Below are 17,835 nucleotides of genomic sequence, written 5' to 3' on the forward strand. Positions count from 1 at the left end.
TACAAACGATGTAACTGTTGATAAAACCACAGAAGAACTAGGAAAATTAATTCCGTGGATTTAAAAAATTGAATGTACAAACACAGCTTATCAAATAAATTCTCGAATTTTAGTTAGTAAAGTAAAACTGGAATGTTTTTTCAAATGTTGAAAGGCTTGATAATCGCAAGGTTGGTTGATGGACTTCGGATGCGGGACGTCTAGAGTTATTTACGTCACACGGTGAGTGGGGTAAGTGTGTGACAAAGGATTTGGACAAGAAGATGCACTGGTTGCCTGCAGGATGCATGGATTTAACAGGTTTGTCGTTGTTAAGATTATCGTAGAACTCAAAAAAATATACAAATATATTTAACAATAAACTTAAGCGACGTGTGACTGGCAGTTTATGAAATCTTTGTCAGGTACTGTATATTGAATGTTTTAACATGTTTTTTCTACTTATTGGGTTTTCTGTCGCTGTGTTTGCAAAAAGCTCTGAAAAAACAGCAACAGCTGTAAGCTCATTTAAGTACAGAGAGGAACGGGTGACAGTCTACTCTCTGATGTTGAAATGTAATGGACTGAAACCAATTAGAGCATGCAACAATGCACTCTTTTATAACTACCAGTGCGAAACTCACAAGATGTGGCATATCTGCTATAGGCAGTAGAATTAAAAAATTAATTTTAGATTTTTTATGAAGAGCTCATACCCCAGTTTTTTTCTCTGTTGTTTTCATCCGCTAGTTCTTAAGCACATATTCATATGATTACTTTAAATGGTCTAATAACTGTGTGCAAATCAGTTAGAACTGTAGAAAGAATTATAAACCTGAGTTTAAATTGCTAATCAGATAAGAACTGTTAGGATAAAACGGTGTTATACAAAAATTTAGATAAAAGATTAGTTTCTCGACGATCACTAAATCGACTACCTCTTGTTTTTTATCTTGAAGATGTTTTGTACGGGCAAGAAATTAAGAAGCACGAATATGAATGTCTTTGTTCTTGGAAAAAAACTGTTGTTCTTTGTGTAAATCTATATTTTCTTTCATAACTTTTTTTCAAATAAAGTGTAAACTTTAAGTATGAGAGTTTTTTTTTAAAACACTGTAAATAATTGAAAAAAATGTAAGCAAACGAAAGTAGATCGCGACCGGGAAATATAATTTTAATGTTATCCTGAAGGTAAAACATTTATTTGTATTACTGTGTTTACTTTAATTATTACAATTAGGATAGTAAAAAGTTTTTTTAACTAAAATGAAATGAAAATAATTTGTTGTGACATGGTTAAAATAGATTTTTTTTATGAATAATAGCAGAGTCGTAAAAACACGTCTGTAAAAATGCTAAAAACAGTAAATATTATCATTCAGTTAGAAAAAAAAAAATAAAAAATGAATATGGGAATGCATGAAGGAAGATTACTTTTATAGTCCTAATACAAAGTTAAATAAAACTTAAGGATAAAATACATCAATTTATAAAAATGTAATCAGAAATACATTAAAATGTTATTTAATAACTTAGATTATGGACTAAAAATACGATATGCCAATACGGCAGCTCTGTTCACAAAAAGTGTCTTACGGTCAAAAATAGCAATATGATGACCGTCCACTTACATTGTAAAGATATTAGATTGTCTAAGTAACTAAAAATAAACAGTATATATTAATGTTAAAAATATTTATAATGAATTTTCAAATTGCAAAACACAGTTATGTGTTGCTATTGTCAAAGATCCAGTAATCGCAAGGCTGGCTAATGGAACTTCGGATGCTGGAAGACTAGAGCTGTTTGTTAACGGAGAATGGGGTACAGTGTGCAATGATGAATTTGATCGAGAAGATGCGATCGTTGCCTGCACGATGCTAGGATTTAACAGGTATGGCATCTTTTTCGATTTTCGTGTAACCAACAAATGTAGCAAAAACACAAATTCAAAATTACCTCGTCAAAGTACGAATGTTCAAAATTTCTCAAAACATTTAGTCTATTATAATTCTAACAGCAAACATTCAAAGCATAATATCTTATAGTTGCAGATTGCTTGCTAATATATTATTTTTGATTATTTTTGTTTATGGTTGAGTTTCTGTCACTCGTTTGCAATCAGTACTGCAATGACAGCGACAGCTATAACCTCAAAATATGGACAAGGATCGGGTGAAATTCTCCTTTCTAACTTGATGTGTCGTGGATCGGAAACCAGTTGGAGCAGTGTGAGTCATACTGGGTTTTATTACCACTGACTGTGATCATCACAAGATGTCGGCATCGTTGCAACATCGTAAGAGGATTTTTTTTTAATTTCATTGTCGATAGTTATGGACATTCACATTTACTGTCTAGCTTTAGCACGTTTTGTGCTTACTTACAGAATCCAATGAACACTGTGAATGATAGAATAACAAAACGTATTTTGAGCAAAGACACTGCAAGAATTACAAAAGTGGAGTAATTATATTAGAAATATGTAAAACTTTGTCATAGAGAAACCTAAAGAGAAGATCTGGTGTTTCACAATGACTAAAGATTATAGTTATTAGATTACAGATGTAGATTAAATGTATTTGGTTATTATCGCGAAGACATAGATACAACCGAGAGATAAAACACAAGTGTGGATGTTTTAGTTGTGTGTTAAAAAAACATTCATTGGGAATGAAGGTTGTTGACATACATTTTTTTTGTGTTCTTAACGCTTTAGTAAACAATTTTATTTTATATCAATTATTTTTGTTATGATTATATTATTATTAGCTCAATTAACACAAATACTTGCTAAATGGTTTTATTACGACGTAGTGGAAGACGCTATGCAAATACATTTCTGATGCAGGTTTATAAAAGTAACTCAACAGATGTAGAAAAAAAAAACAAACCCTGTACTCAAATCAAGCTAAATAGTAAATTTCGGAATCGAACACAAATAAAGAGAATAATGTAATGAGACAGCTATCTGGGGAAGTGTGTTGTGTGTGTGTGTTGTGGGTGTGTTGTGTAATGGTGCTTGTGTGTATTATAACTGTTTTTTGTTTGACATATCATGAATGTAAGATTAACAAGATAGCAAAGATTATGCCGATTTGCCCTATTTTTGAGGTTTTTTTTTCTCTCGTCCTCGCGCTACGTTGGCTATGTGTGCAAAAAGGTCTCATCATGACAAGGTAGGTTATTGTTGATCGTCTTAACCGTACAATATAATATTCACAGTGAAGATCACTACATGTATATAAATGATTTTATAATGTAATTGTTAAAATAGAACGATAATAGCAAGGCTGGTGGTGTGGAACTTCTGAGGCGGGACGCTCTGGAGCTTTTTCTTTAACGGTGAATGGGGCACTGTGTGACAAAGGATTTATCGAGAAACGCTGCGCAGGTTGCCTGCAGGATGCTAGGAATTTCACAGGTTTGTCACGATACGGACTTACGGTACAAATAAAAAAATGTAAGGGAGATAATATTAATGTAAAAAAATTATTTCTATCCATGAATATCAAAATATATTCAGATATCTCAATAATATTGATACTAAATAATGATAATAATAATAATAATATAATAATATTAATAATAATAATAATAAAATAATATAATAATAATAATAAAAATAATAATAATAATAATAATAATAATATAATAATAATAATAATAATGTGTGAAGCGCACTCTAACTCGCTAAAATGATATGCTTTATGCGTTAAGAAATGATACTAACAGCAAAAGTCAAATACCATGTAGATTTATTTGTATATTGCAGCTTATTGTTTAATGAATTTTTTCTTTTACTGATTGTTATATTCCTTACATGCAACAGACTGAACAAGTGCAAAACTGCAAGTCCCTCAAATACGGAAAGGATAGGTGACATCTCCTCTTGACTTGATGTGTGTGGAACAGAATCCAGCTTACAGCAGTGCAGTCATCAGGTTTTTATAACCGTGCGATCACTCACAGGATGTAGGCATTATTTGCAAATCAGTAAGAATGAGAAAATTTTGTTTATAGGAGACTACATCCTTTCTTGAACTTGTGTAAGCCGTGTTATTTGTAGATAGAATCAAAATGACAAGAAACTAAGACAATGTTTTGTAACAGTTTGCTGGTCAGTTAGAACTGTTGCAAAAATGAGAAACTTTAGCTTATAAAAACAAAAAGTGTAATAAAATGTTTTATTAGTAACAGTCGAGAAACGTTTTGGTGTAAATGAATGACTACAAGATTATTGTGATAAAAGAGAAAGATGTCATCGTTTTTTCGGCCATAACATTCTTAGTAGCTGGAATTTCCAAATTTAATGCATCGTTAATATATCTCACCGTGAAAAGCCTTAGTGGGCTCCGCGTACAACTCAAGTAGCTGACTAATAACTTGCTAATGTTTGGTTCGGTTGAAGTTATAGGTTTAATTGAAGCTTTAGAGTCGCCATTCAAGAGTGAATTTTCTACACCAATCGGGACCAAACGACCTTTTTCATTTACTTCCTTTTGCCACCTGGATTTTGAGAAAAAAATGAGCAATCTGAATAGGCACAAGTAAAGCGTTTTATTGGTGTAACCTACATGACTCGAAAATAAAGACCACAGACAGGTTAAAGATCATAAGGTTGACCGAGAGTATTTGGCATTGTAGTATACGGATAAATATTGAGGATACAATATTGTTTTGTGTGCGGAATTTTAGTAAAGGTAGTATAGATTTTTGATTGACATGTTTAGTGATGTCATGTTTTTTTCCTCAACTTGATATTGTTAAACAATGTTCTATCAAAAGATGATTGGTGGAGTAAGATTTATTTTTTCCTACAATGTTAACATTTCCAATGTTAAACTGATCATATGATACCAAGTCTCTTAGTGGGATGTTCCAAGGAGGGACGTAAGCCACATATGATATTTTGTGCGCGATTGCGACCTATTGTGGACAATTCTGAAATGTTATTTTGTAAGCAATCCTTTAGCAAAGTTACATGTCCTAAGATTGGTTATGAAAAAATGTGATTATATAAATATTAATTTATCCAGTCACAAAATATGGAATTTAGTACTTGCTTTGTTACTGATTTTCCTGATATTATGGACATAACTTTAAAGCTTACCATTTCCATAAAACATCAGTGTTGTAAATCTGTCAGTTGAACAGATGAGAGCGCGTGTAGTCAACGGGACGTCGGCAGCAGGACGTCTGGAGATATTCTTCAATGGAGAATGGGGGACAGTTTGTAGTGGAAGGGATTCAAAATGAGGAGGCTCAGGTAGCTGTAGGATGCTAGGATTTAAAGGTGAGCAGTTTAGTGTTGTTTTAAAAAAATAATACAATGCACAAAGTGTAGAGTGAGAACTAACGTGATCTGCATCTTTGAAGAAATTGCTGTACGTTTGAAACTTTGGTGTGAAATACTGACAAAAGTTTGCAACTAAATGTCTTAAAAAAGAGATGGTGGCAAATTTCCGTAGAAAAAAAAGACCCTATGTAATATCTTATTATCAACGGAGAGATCATAGAAGATAAGCCATCGTTTTTAGTTTAGACCATTTAGTTTATAGTCACATTTGAAAATACCTCATCTGGATGACAATATATGACTTAAGGATACACAGGCAACACAGTGCTTCTACGGAAAAGACTAAAATTTTTACTTGCTGGATGTCAAGAATAATTTTTTGTCTAGTTTTAAGCCACTGGTTCTAAATTAGTGTTTATAAAATATTTAAATACATAACCATATAATCTAAGTATTTTTCTAACAATTTACGTATTTGAAAGTAAGAAGAGTTTTATCGCAAGAACTTGCGAATACTTATATGTGCATTCCTATTAACCCCACAGCACTGGAGCAGCAGTTGCTTGAAATCAGTCAAGTACGGTCCAGGTACAGGTCTGTTCTTCTACAGCACATGAAGTGTAAGGGAACAGACTAGTTGCACAGTGCAGGATCGAACTGTATTCTAGCAACTGCAACCTCAGAGAAGACGTTTGGTGTCATCTGTAACATTAGTAAGAACGAAACATTATTTTTTTAATCATTGTTGTTCTTATTGTCCTATTTAATGTCTGCCAACGTGTTTTATTATACAACTAAATTTATAACAGTGAGAGAATAATTAAATTGCTGCCGGTTATTGCTTACATTACCAAGTTATGCAACAATGATAAATGAGAAAAACGTGGAATTCACCTCGTATTAAGTTTGACAAATAGTGTAAGTTACTAGTGTTTGTCCACATTTGATATTAACAGTTCCTTTACCTGTTCATAACAGTTCCTGATCGAGAAGCCAAGACTTATATCAAAAACTTGCAATTGTCCATCAACATGCTGTAAATTATGTCGCATTATTGCAGTTGGGCTTTTTAAGGAAAATGAATCTTTTTTGCAGTTTTGACAAATCACTGTAATTGTCAGATTTTGCAAAATGCCTTTTTATCCTTAAAAAGTGTCTGATGAGCAGTTGTCAGCGCGTCTGGCAGATGGGACATCAGAGGCAGGGCGTTTGGAAATACTTTTCGACGGAGAATGGGGCACAGTGTGTGGCTCAGATTTTGAAAAAAGAGAAGCTGAAGTGGCATGTAGAATGTTGGGATTTAACAGGTCTGTGACTTTGTTTTATTTTTTGACAAAAAATAACTGAAATCCGTTAGCTGGTTGTCGCCTTCACGCAACATAAAACACATCGGTCTGTGCTTAAATGAATATATAAGGAAGGAAACCACTGAATCCTTAAGGAATTTGTTCCACTATGAATCACTTCCCCTTAAGAGCTAAAACAAGTCAAGCAATCAGGTATTTTGTTATATTTGAAAGAAGGCAAAGGTTCAGTCGATCAAGCACTCTGTTGTAGTTTAATGCGAGTTGCTCAAATCAACATGGATTTGTACTCAATCAACCAAAAATAAGAAGAAGTAATATTTAAATTTTAATTTATATTCTAATAATGTATGTTTGTTTGGCACTTTATCTTGTGTTAATATTGTTTTGTAAGTTATGCATTTTTCCCTACTTCCTTACTTGCGAATTCTCTACCCGTTTAGTTTTGATCTTTGATTTGATTTTCTAAAAGAAAACAAAACCTATATGGTCTTAAAATGAATATTCAAATGAACTTTATTGTTCTGATCTGTATGTAGGTTAATAATTTTTAATTTCATTTTTAAAAATTAACGTGTATGTTTAAGTATGTATGTGCATGCAATCTTATCACATGTGAATTATGACAATACTGTTCTGTGTGGTACAATTATGTTTACTGACAGCACTGGAGCTGCAGCCATCAGTTCAGTCAAATACGGTCCAGGTGCAGGTCCCATTCTCTTCGAAGATGTGAAATGTCAGGGAACAGAATCCAGTCTGGCGCAGTGCCAGATCAAATTTTTTTATTCCCGTAGCTGTGACCATCAAAAGGGCGTTGGTATCATCTGTAATATCAGTAAGAACAAGAAATAGTCCTTTACATCTTGTTTTGTGATTGTTGTTCTTTTTTGCCCTCTTACTCCTCGACTATTTTAAGGCAAGTACTTGTAAAGAGTGGGAAAGAAAATCAAATGGTTAGTCGTGTCTAACACTGAATCAGCAACAAGGACTATAACACAGCAGATAAGGCTGAAATACAATAGAAAAGCAGACTCAAAGAAAATATTTATCTGTGCACAACAGATGTAAGTAAACCTTTAAAAACGTTGGGAAGTCTTCAGTTTTGTTCAAATAGCCCGCAGTACCAAGTACAGATGAGTAACTGCATGCAACATGACTAGTGTAGACAAGAACTCGCTAGTATAGCCTGAAGCTTTTTAACACCATGTAAATATTGTTAATATCTACAATACATTATTCTGAAAACACGCTTTGTAGGTAGCGCAGAAGCTTTGATATTAACCAGCAGGTAGTGTCCATACATTACTGTGTCGTAGTGAGAGGTAACTGAGTAAATGATCTGTCTGTAGATATTTTGACTAAAATTTATTTTATGAACAAAAGCCTCATGCGTTTATTGACACCAATGAAACAAAATTGTTATCAAGGATGTAAAGAAGAAACCATCTATATGAAATATTATGCAAAAGTGAGAACATACAAACTACAATAACATTAGCATATTTATTGTTAGGACACCCAATGACAGCTCGTTTATATGGCGGGACTCCAGAAGCAGGGCTTCTTCAAATATCAGTAAATGGAGAATGGACTACCGTGTGTCCGCCAAGATTTGAGCAGAGCGAAGTAGAGGTGGCCTGCAGGATGCTGGGATTCAACAGGTCAGTGACCCATTGTTTATTAACACACGATCCAAAGCAACCAAGTCAATCAAGAATGCACTGCATTATTATTTTTAAATTATTAAAAAAAACTGTTTATGTTTCTTTACAGTTTCTAACAGTAATGTTCCACTAGTACATTCCATGCATTTTTTTAACTTCTGCTTGTGTACGGGTGACTTTTTAAGTTAAAATATTTTGCAGATTATGTTTCTCCTACCTCCTTTCAACACGATTCCTTAAGGGAGATTAAAACGAGAAACAAAAATGCAGGGTGGTGGTATAGATAATATTTTAATCTCCCAAGTGTTTTTCTATTTACCTACATACAGTGTAGTTATGACTGATACTTTATGTACCATCCGTCTTCTGACAGCACTGGACAAACAGCTGTTAAGTCTCTCAGATTTGGAGCGGGTTCAGAATTTCGATTTGCGTATATAAATTGTAAAGGAATGGAAACCAATCTTGAACAATGCGAGTTTGGACAACTTCACAATATCAACTGCTTTGATGTCGGTATCCTCTGTGACATCAAAACCTTTAGTAAGTAAAAATATTTTTATTTTGAAAGTGTTATATTGTCCACAGACTTGTTTTATCATTTAACATTGTGTGTCCACGCGTATATAATATACATATATACTAAAGACAGAATTTAGCTATAAAAGGCTTTACATAAATTAAAGAATTAAGAATGTTTTATCTTCAAATTGAATACTAATCGTACGAGGATTAACCATAGACTGTGGGGAAGGGAAGCGTCCCTGCTTTAGCAGTTTTTATCTATATCAAGAAAGAGGGTCGCATTCTCAGAACATGACCTATTACAATGTTCCATTATACCTCGCGCAAATCTTTGAACATCTGATTTCCCAAATCCAAAGACAAAGCTCTTGAAATTGAAAATATGGTTTTAAGAACTGATATATCAAAACTAAAAATAAAATAATCATAAAGGTCCTAATTTTGTTTAACAATAGGGCAGATCTCAAAATATTACATTTGTTATCTGACTTACACGAGATGTGTGACGAGGAAGAAAACAACGCAGCAGGTGACATGGACGTGATGACCTTTCACCTCATTGTTACAGGTCTGCGACTGACAGGACCTCGCCGTACAAACAGTAACATGGGGCGTGTAGAAGTGGAAATTGGAAGTAAACAATTTAGCACAGTGTGTGTAAACAACGAGAAAACCGCCGCAGTCATCTGCAGACAACTCAATTTAACTTCGTAAGATACTTTTTTTCTCGTTTTGGCGCAAACGAAACAACCAATTGAAGCAGTTATCAACGATACCATATATACCATAGAGTGTAACATGTACTTTTAAGATTAGTTATTTTACGATCATTATTTTATTATATATATTTATTAAATATAGGATAAAGTGTAACATATACTATTAATATTAGTGATTTTATTATTATTATTTTATTATTTAAAAAACTCACTTAAGCTATTGCTAAAAACCTCTTTCTATTAATTTTATGTCTCATTTTAGATATTATGCAAAACCCATTGACAGTTGAAAGCTGTTTGTGTTAATATAACCTTTCCCAACTAGAAATGGTGCAGCACTGGTAGACGGTTGGGTGTTTGGAGCAAAGAAAAGCCCTTTACTTGAAGCTGGGTTTTTTTGTAATGGTAATGAGAACAGTCTTTTTGAGTGTGGCCGGAATAAAAGTACGGAGGACTGTTATGCCGATGACGTTGGCGTGGTCTGCAGCAAAAGTAAAATTTTGTTACTTTTGTTAAATTCTAGTTTGTGTAAACTTTCTTTATAATTTATTTTACCGCCCCATATAGTAAACGTATACATGATGAGATTTTATTAATCCTATCACCCATAAGCTCAGGAAACATTCCAGCCTAATTATTTGTATTCACATAGTATAAAAGTAAAACTCACCGCTAGTAACTGCTTATCTTGAAACCATCTAAGGTCTCGTAGAGTTTTTTTTCCGTCCGTGTGTTATGCCTTATACGTATGCCCCCTATATTCTCTCTCTGTGTGTGTTTGTTTTCAAGTGAAGGGTATTGTATGTCTGGTTTTGTGCATGTCAATCTTCTAATATAATTTATTGTTAGTTTAGAGAGCTTTCAGCCCATGTTTGATGGTAAAAATGTAGCTTTACAATTAAAATAAAACTTATTTCTTGTTTCAGTATCTACGTTTACGGTTAATCGTAATCAAATGGAACATCATTTCATTTTTTTTTCATTCAAAAGACACCATTTCCTGATAAATAATTTTGAAACGTTATTTTTACGGTTTCTTCATAAATATATAGTCTTTTATTACACATTCATTTATTATTAAAATGTTAGCAGTACCTAAGAATGGAAATTTTCTGCTTCTGGATTGTGTGTTGTCACAGATTACAGACTTTATATAGTTTCGGAGGCCGAAAAATACCCTTTTATGGAAGGAACAAAGGGAGTACTAATGTGTGTAAAACCACGAAAGTACATTCGGGTACTTGAATACATATGGTCAGGCAAAGGTGATGGTCCTTCTCAAGGAAATCGTCTGTTCTACAATAATCTGACGAGAGAGTACAATGGGCGTCAAGTATTTTGTCAAGCCTTTGGTCCTGACGGTGCCTCTGATCTTAGTGAACATCTACAGAGTGGACTTTTTGTGTTAAACGTTTACTGTGAGTAGCCTCTGATAGCACCTCAAGTGTTGTCTTCTTACCGACAGGGCGTGATCCTTGTTGTAGAGTCTACAATAATGGCTCCCTTAAACATGAAGTTATTTACCTCGAAAAATCTGTTCACAAAGTAGCTAAAATGTCACATAAAATGAAACAGAAAAAGCCGAAAAAAGAAAAAAAGTGTTTTTATATTTTTATTTGCAGATTGTTTTATTTGTTCTTCAATTTAACTTCACAAAATATGGAAACACATTGATCCTATTAAATACAGCCATACTGTATAAGAAAATAACAACAAAAAAATTTCTAACTTGATACCTAGTAAAAATATTTTTATAAAAAAAACAAATTTAGGTCGAAGAAACAATTTTTAAAACTTATTATTCTATTATTACTAAGTTATGTGCTCTATTTCTTCCTCCGACTATTTCACATTACATGTTGCTAATTACGACGTAAGCAACTACTTATATACTTTTTAATTTACAGATAAGCCGTTGATTACAATAACATGGACTAACAACACCGGGGAACAACAGCCCTTGTCAAGTCTTTCTGAGTTAAACCCTGGACACAACGTGACCCTGTGGTGTGAGGCTGACAGCAACCCTCGCCCCGCGTCCATCACGTGGTCAGGAAGAGTGAACAGCACGACTGGGGAGTTACGGATCTTAGCGGCAGACCACGTGACACACAGCGGTGTGTACAGCTGTACCGTCGTCACTCAAACCGTTGATGATGACGACAGACTTCCGCTGACCTCATCTTACCACCTTAGCCTCAGTGTTCAAGGTTGACATTTACCCTCATTGTCCAGAAGCTAAATCTTTTTAAACTGAGTTGTATAATAACATTACAAACACATTTTCCTCTGTCTACACAGATAAGCAAGTAACACTTTGACCATGACACATGTACACAACAGTTGCCAAATGCTTTGCGTTTTGTTGCCGTCAGCAGTGCGACTTTCCGATTTTCATTATTTCTCTGTTGATGTGACCAACGCGATTTTACCATCCGCCAGAAGAAAGACCAGTAACAGGTAAGTGTTTAAAATTACACCTTCAAAGAGATTTTTTAAACTGACATATTTTAGTATTTTAAAATACTTTCTTGATCCTCATACAGTCTCTTATGTTCCTTTTCGCATGATATTTTAACTTGTCTGCAGATATAAATGTGTATGGCAGTATCTAGTAAATGTAATTTTATCTGACACATAGTACATACACATGACCTGCATTGTAAGGCAAAGTTCTGTTGTGCTAGAGAAAGATTTGTCCGAACAGGTTAGAACGTATGACTGTGTGTGTGTGTGATTCTTAGAAAAAGATTTGTAATTAGTATTTTGTAGGTGTTTCAAAGTAGATTTTCGTACAGGAATAGCTTGATTGAGCTATGTACATTGTAATACCTTGTATCTTGTGAGATACTTGAAATACTATCATGTGTTCTTTGGAAATACAGCTTATTCCTACATACAGGTGAGAATGGGTCAAAAATCTTTGATCTCATGTCCATCCAGCAAATAATATGGAGATCAACAAGAACGTGAGCAACCCCTTGCAAATCATGGTTTAGTCCTAGTTTATTACTTATGAATTACGTATTTTTATTTACTTATTAATTACGTCAGTTCTTTTTCGATTTAGAGAAGGAATACTACACAAATAAGTCCTACTGTAGCATGGAATGTCAGCAGCTACATCTAAATTTGTTTGCCACTATTCTATTTTCCATATTCATCTGTAGGCAACATTTTCTACTATAACTATCCTGCAAGACTAGGTGGCCTTCTCTTAAATGGGAAATATTATGTACATTTTTTATGCAAAATTTTTATTGAAATTATACACAGTTAAGAAGCGACAACTGTGGCTCTATTTAAAAAAAATCAGAATCGATAAATCAATTAATAGAATAACTTTTATTTCGTAGTTTATACATAAATTACAGTGCACAAATTGATAACAGTATCCTGTTTCAGCACACCATCTCTCCCAAATATGTCACTGACAAGCAAAGAAGCAGATGACATTCAACTGGGAGCAACATGATGTCAGTTTGAAATGCCAGCGGTTACAGGTCATTCGGCATCCCACTACATATCATCAGAGGATGCAGATAGTCGGCCTGATGGAAATCTCAAGATGTTTGACAATCTGACCAGACTACACAAAATAAAAAAATGGCTTTGTATTATCAGCAGCAATTATTTATTAACAGACATCCAGTTACTAAATGTTTCTTTTCCTACATTCTTAAAACAACCACTTTAATTAATTAATCACTCAGGACATCTGTTGAAAAGTTTTTATATTTACTAATTTATTCAAAAAGTGTATATGACACATTGACGAATGTTCTATAACTGTATTGAACACTTGTACGTACTTGTCAGGTTTAGCACTCTTTAGTCTACATCTTATTCTTTCGACCAAAACACTGTTCTTACTTCACTTACATCTGTATACACACAGAATCTGTCATATACACAATTCTTCACACCCACAAATAGAGACTTGCCAAAAAAAAAAAAGCTGTGAAAAGAGGAATAAGCTTCTAACTTTTTCAAGGACTGTTACCTTTAATTATCCCCATTTAAATATAAAATAATTTGACTTGTTAAACATATACAGGAAACTGCCGATACACAACACTGCTACCCTGTTGTTCTGCTCTCTGCTCTTCAGTGGACTTGGACCTGGAAATAGCATCTGTAAAGTTCTCTCCTACTGGTGATTGTCTCCCCTGCACTACTACCTCAACATGTTTCAGTTAATCACATAATAGTGTAATAAACTTTTGGCAAACGTTGACATCTTTGACTCTGAATTTTCTTGTGTGTTTCGATACCAATTTATAAAATTTGTATAAAAACAGCACAATCAAAAATTTAAACACAGCACAGACACTTTTTACTGGATGTGAGAGTAGCCTAATCGAGTGATAGGGTTCCATTTCCCAGCTCTAAGTACGAGACATGCAGCGAAGATTTACATTTTTCGAGGTGTGTGAAGGAGGTATGAGGGTTAGCCTACGAGTAAAGAGCTTCAGTAATCAAGCCGAGAAAGACAAACACCGAGAATGTCTGTAGCGCACGTACAGAGAATGCACTAAAACACAAGGAAACGAATGCAAATCAAATGTCACATTGATAAAATTTTTACAGTGAATTTTTTTTTTTACTTTAGTGAGTAGAATCAATTAGAGATAAATATACAAGAAATTAGAAATAGTGGTGCCAACCAAACAAGTCTTATTCTTATAATAGAAAATTCGTGGAAAAGAACCTTCCTTGCAAGTAAAATTCAAGCACTTCGAACATCAATGGCGATTTGAGGTTGTAAAAGCTATAATAATATGATATCTTAATCTTTCTCTTAACTAGTCCAGCTATAGAAACAGCGTGCTGATCAATGTCTGTCTTCTTACCTAGGCCTGGTACCAGAAGAATAGAGATTAAGTAAATGCTCACGATCCTGCACATTATTATGTTTACTTTATCACACTGTTTAAACTTTGTGATATCAATTCTTTTACTGCTAATAAGTCTAAAATAAGTAAACAGAAAATTTCACGAAGCTTTTAAATCGATATGGAAAAGCTTGCGCTTGCTGATTACTTCTGTTTGCCTATCTCTCATTATGTTTGGGTCTTTTACTTCGGCTTGTCACATGAAACACGAAGTAAATGTTGTGTCAACTGTCCTCGCTTTTCTCGTTGCACGCTGACAGGTCCCCAAAGTCCGCCTAGCAACAGCTTAAAAACATACTATAATTAGCGAGAATAATTACAAATTAATCTATGCTGTTATTATCTTAATGCTCTGGCATAAAGATGTAAGCGGATATATTAAAGGCCTTATTACAACGGTTTGTTTTTTCAAATGCCTGTTTATATTTTTCCTCTTCATAAGTGATATTATGGATCTGCAGCAAATCTTTGTGAATAAATAAAATTATAATGTTTAATGATAACAAAGCCATCAGTCGTGAAGAGGATTAACGTTTCCTGATAATAAGTTCATAAATTCACATGATACATGTATACGTGCACATACAAAGCAATTAAGAGACCGCCACTGTGTAGCTTGCTGGACATTTTGCTTCTTTCTCCCTGGCCACATGACGGATACGTGTAATATCATACTTGACTCATACATTGTAACTGTTTTTCTTCGGGAAGGGAGAATTAAAACCTAATCTGATTAGGGTTTTAGTGACTGCCATGTGCTATCCATCCATGGTGCATCGTGTAATATAATATCGAAGGCTTTTACAAACCAGATAATTAGCTTATTAACATAAGCATGGGATCACGAAAGAAGTGCAGAGGTGATAACGAGCAGTTAAATTGTTAAAAGATGCTTATAGAATCAGTCTCTTAATCTGTTGTAATGTGATTTCAACAAAGGAAAAAAGCTGAGCAAATAAGAAAGCTAAGAACCCAACCATAGCATCACTGTGGCGAGTTTATTTGGACCTTTCTATTTACCTACTATTTCAAAGTAAAGAAATCCTTATATTTCTTTGTTAGATGATATTTTTACACACACCTTTATTTAAAACACATATTATTATCTTTGCAATCAAGGCCATTACTTGCTGTTATAGACGCTCACACTGGATTATCAGCAAGACAACACCAGTATCTAGTACTACTTCACCAAACAGCTAGAGCACCTGACATTTCCAGATGATATTAGACTCTTACCTCACCGACAGCATCAAACCAAACTGAGTAAGCTATCAGAGGAAGCAGAGACGTCTGGCTAAAAAAGGCAACAGAAATAAGACAAAAGTAATACGAATAAAAAAACAAGTATTCATTCTTAATCCAACTTTAAGGAGAAAATAAACTTCGTGTATCTGGGTAGCATTGTGAACAAAGCCGGTGTAGCGAGCAATTACATCAAAAGCTGAAAAAACAAGGTCCAGCATGCTTTCAACAGTCTAAGTCTCATCTGGAACTCCCGACCATTATCTTTCCGCAGTAAGACTCTCATCTTCAATACCAATGTGAAGGAGGTCCTACCGTATGGTTCTGAAAACTGGAAAGTTACAAACACCATCAACATCAAGCTCCAGACTTTTACCAGCCGATGCCTAGTCCATAGTCTAGGAATAAGATGGCCTGAAAAGATCTCCAACAGAAAGCCTATGGAAAAGAACCAACCAGAATGCCTCTCGCCAAGACATCAAAAAGCTAAAAAAAGGGCTCGACAGGACACACCCTGCGCAAACCAGCTGACACCAGCAGCGTTATCAGGCCCTTGATTGAAACCCTCAGGGAAGAGGAGAGTTGGGAGACCCAAGTAAAGTTGGAAAAGAACAGTAGAGAGCAAAGCAAAGGACATGAGAACCACCTGGGCTCAGCTGAAGGGGGCTGCCCTATACCAGGTCCGCTGGCGAGGTGCTGTTGCGGCCCTACGCTCCTCGAGAAGTAGCAAAAAATACACTCAACTGAATATATCAGACTCAGGGTTAGCTTAGATGTTTAACAGCACATATTGAACAGAAAATTACATCATACATCATTTTCATTTAGTTTAACTGATTATATCCTAAGAATAAGACTGCATTATTAATACTAAGCTTAAATGCAGAAACAAAAAGACATTCTGTATGATTCTCATTTATTTGGTTTAATTAAATATTATGTATTGATGAAGACTGTTTTAAATTTTTCTATCAAGAAAAAAAAGAAAGTGTTAAACCTAATTTAGCTCAGTTGCCCCAAAAGACTTTTAAAGAATTCTTTCAAACTTGATTCTAGTATATGTGGCTTCTCAAAGAAGGGCATAAAGAGTAGCATCATAATTACATCACTTACAAAGAACTAACACCCACCCTACACTATGATTTCAGAAATATTAAATGACCAGCTAAGAAACTAAGAGCGATTTCACTCTTTCACTCAGCAGCAAGATGGCATACATTTTCTATGATGATTTGCATCTCTTTGGAGAAAGAAACAAAAGACATTTGTTTTTGGAAACTCGCATGCAACCTGCTTTTGACAGACGTAGAAGCGACTTTTTCTTGGCCAGAGAGAAACAGCTGGAATACATTGAGGATTATGACTATAACTGTATGATTTCCAAGTTTAAGTTCCGCAACATTAGTTTATCTTCTCAGACCAAATGTCTTCACTTTTACACTGACAAAAGTAAAAATCGTTTAACTGTCTCTAAACTTTTAACGTATGATCATGTGGTGTACAAGGTAGCACTGTTGGCTATCCTCTTGTTATTAAAGTTATCAGGGTGACATAATTTATTGATGTGATTGCGATAACAAACAGAACCCGTTGTACTGAAAATCAACTTTGCCAGATAATCACGTAATTTTAAATTAGAGGCTTGTAATTGTGAATACAAAGAAAACCGTTAATAGTCTCTATGCGACGACGACAACGATGATGGTAAAGCATAAAATGTTGCAACTACACTAATGCTTGAAGGCTGATGTCGACACTCATCCTGCTTTCGTAGTCGGATATAAGAACCCCTCCCTTGCTAGTGGTGGGATGTTGATAGTGAAATTCGTAGTTAACATTTGTCGGAAATCTTTGAGGCGGATCTCACAAACTCAGGCACACCCAGACATAATCATGGATTAATAATAAATATCAGCAAAATATTGTGGGCATGTTACGAGCCGTTCGAGTGAAGTACAATGTACAATGTTAAATGCGTTTTCTTGTCCACGGCGACACATTCGCTGGTCACGTGGGCGACAGTTATGTCCTACACGACGTTCACATGACGGCAGCGCCACCGCCAGATATTCTTGCCTCCCTCTGGCTGTTAAACGCCCGAGGTTGACTACGGAGTCGCTGCAGCAACGCCATTCCAACCGCTAACTCATCTCCCCAACAGTTACTTATTCCACTTACTGTTGGTCTGCTTACCCGCACGTC

At 34.7% G+C, this 17,835-nt stretch overlaps 1 protein-coding gene across 1 annotated transcript in view; it reads left to right on the top strand.

The window, feature by feature from the left end:
* The first annotated feature begins 5,966 nt into the window (after positions 1 to 5,966).
* LOC112569474 (scavenger receptor cysteine-rich type 1 protein M160-like) overlaps positions 5,967 to 17,835 on the top strand; it is a 109,035-nt gene continuing 97,166 nt past the window's right edge. The window contains exons 1-8 of the mRNA XM_025247275.1: positions 5,967 to 5,991; positions 6,432 to 6,585; positions 7,248 to 7,420; positions 8,099 to 8,246; positions 8,623 to 8,792; positions 9,343 to 9,484; positions 9,819 to 9,985; positions 10,633 to 10,911. Coding sequence (XP_025103060.1) covers position 5,991; positions 6,432 to 6,585; positions 7,248 to 7,420; positions 8,099 to 8,246; positions 8,623 to 8,792; positions 9,343 to 9,484; positions 9,819 to 9,985; positions 10,633 to 10,911 — 1,234 coding nt within the window. The 5' untranslated portion in view covers positions 5,967 to 5,990. The remainder of the gene's footprint in view (positions 5,992 to 6,431; positions 6,586 to 7,247; positions 7,421 to 8,098; positions 8,247 to 8,622; positions 8,793 to 9,342; positions 9,485 to 9,818; positions 9,986 to 10,632; positions 10,912 to 17,835) is intronic.

This window comes from Pomacea canaliculata, linkage group LG7 (genome assembly GCF_003073045.1).
Source record: "Pomacea canaliculata isolate SZHN2017 linkage group LG7, ASM307304v1, whole genome shotgun sequence".
NCBI classification, from domain to species: Eukaryota; Metazoa; Mollusca; class Gastropoda; order Architaenioglossa; family Ampullariidae; genus Pomacea; species Pomacea canaliculata.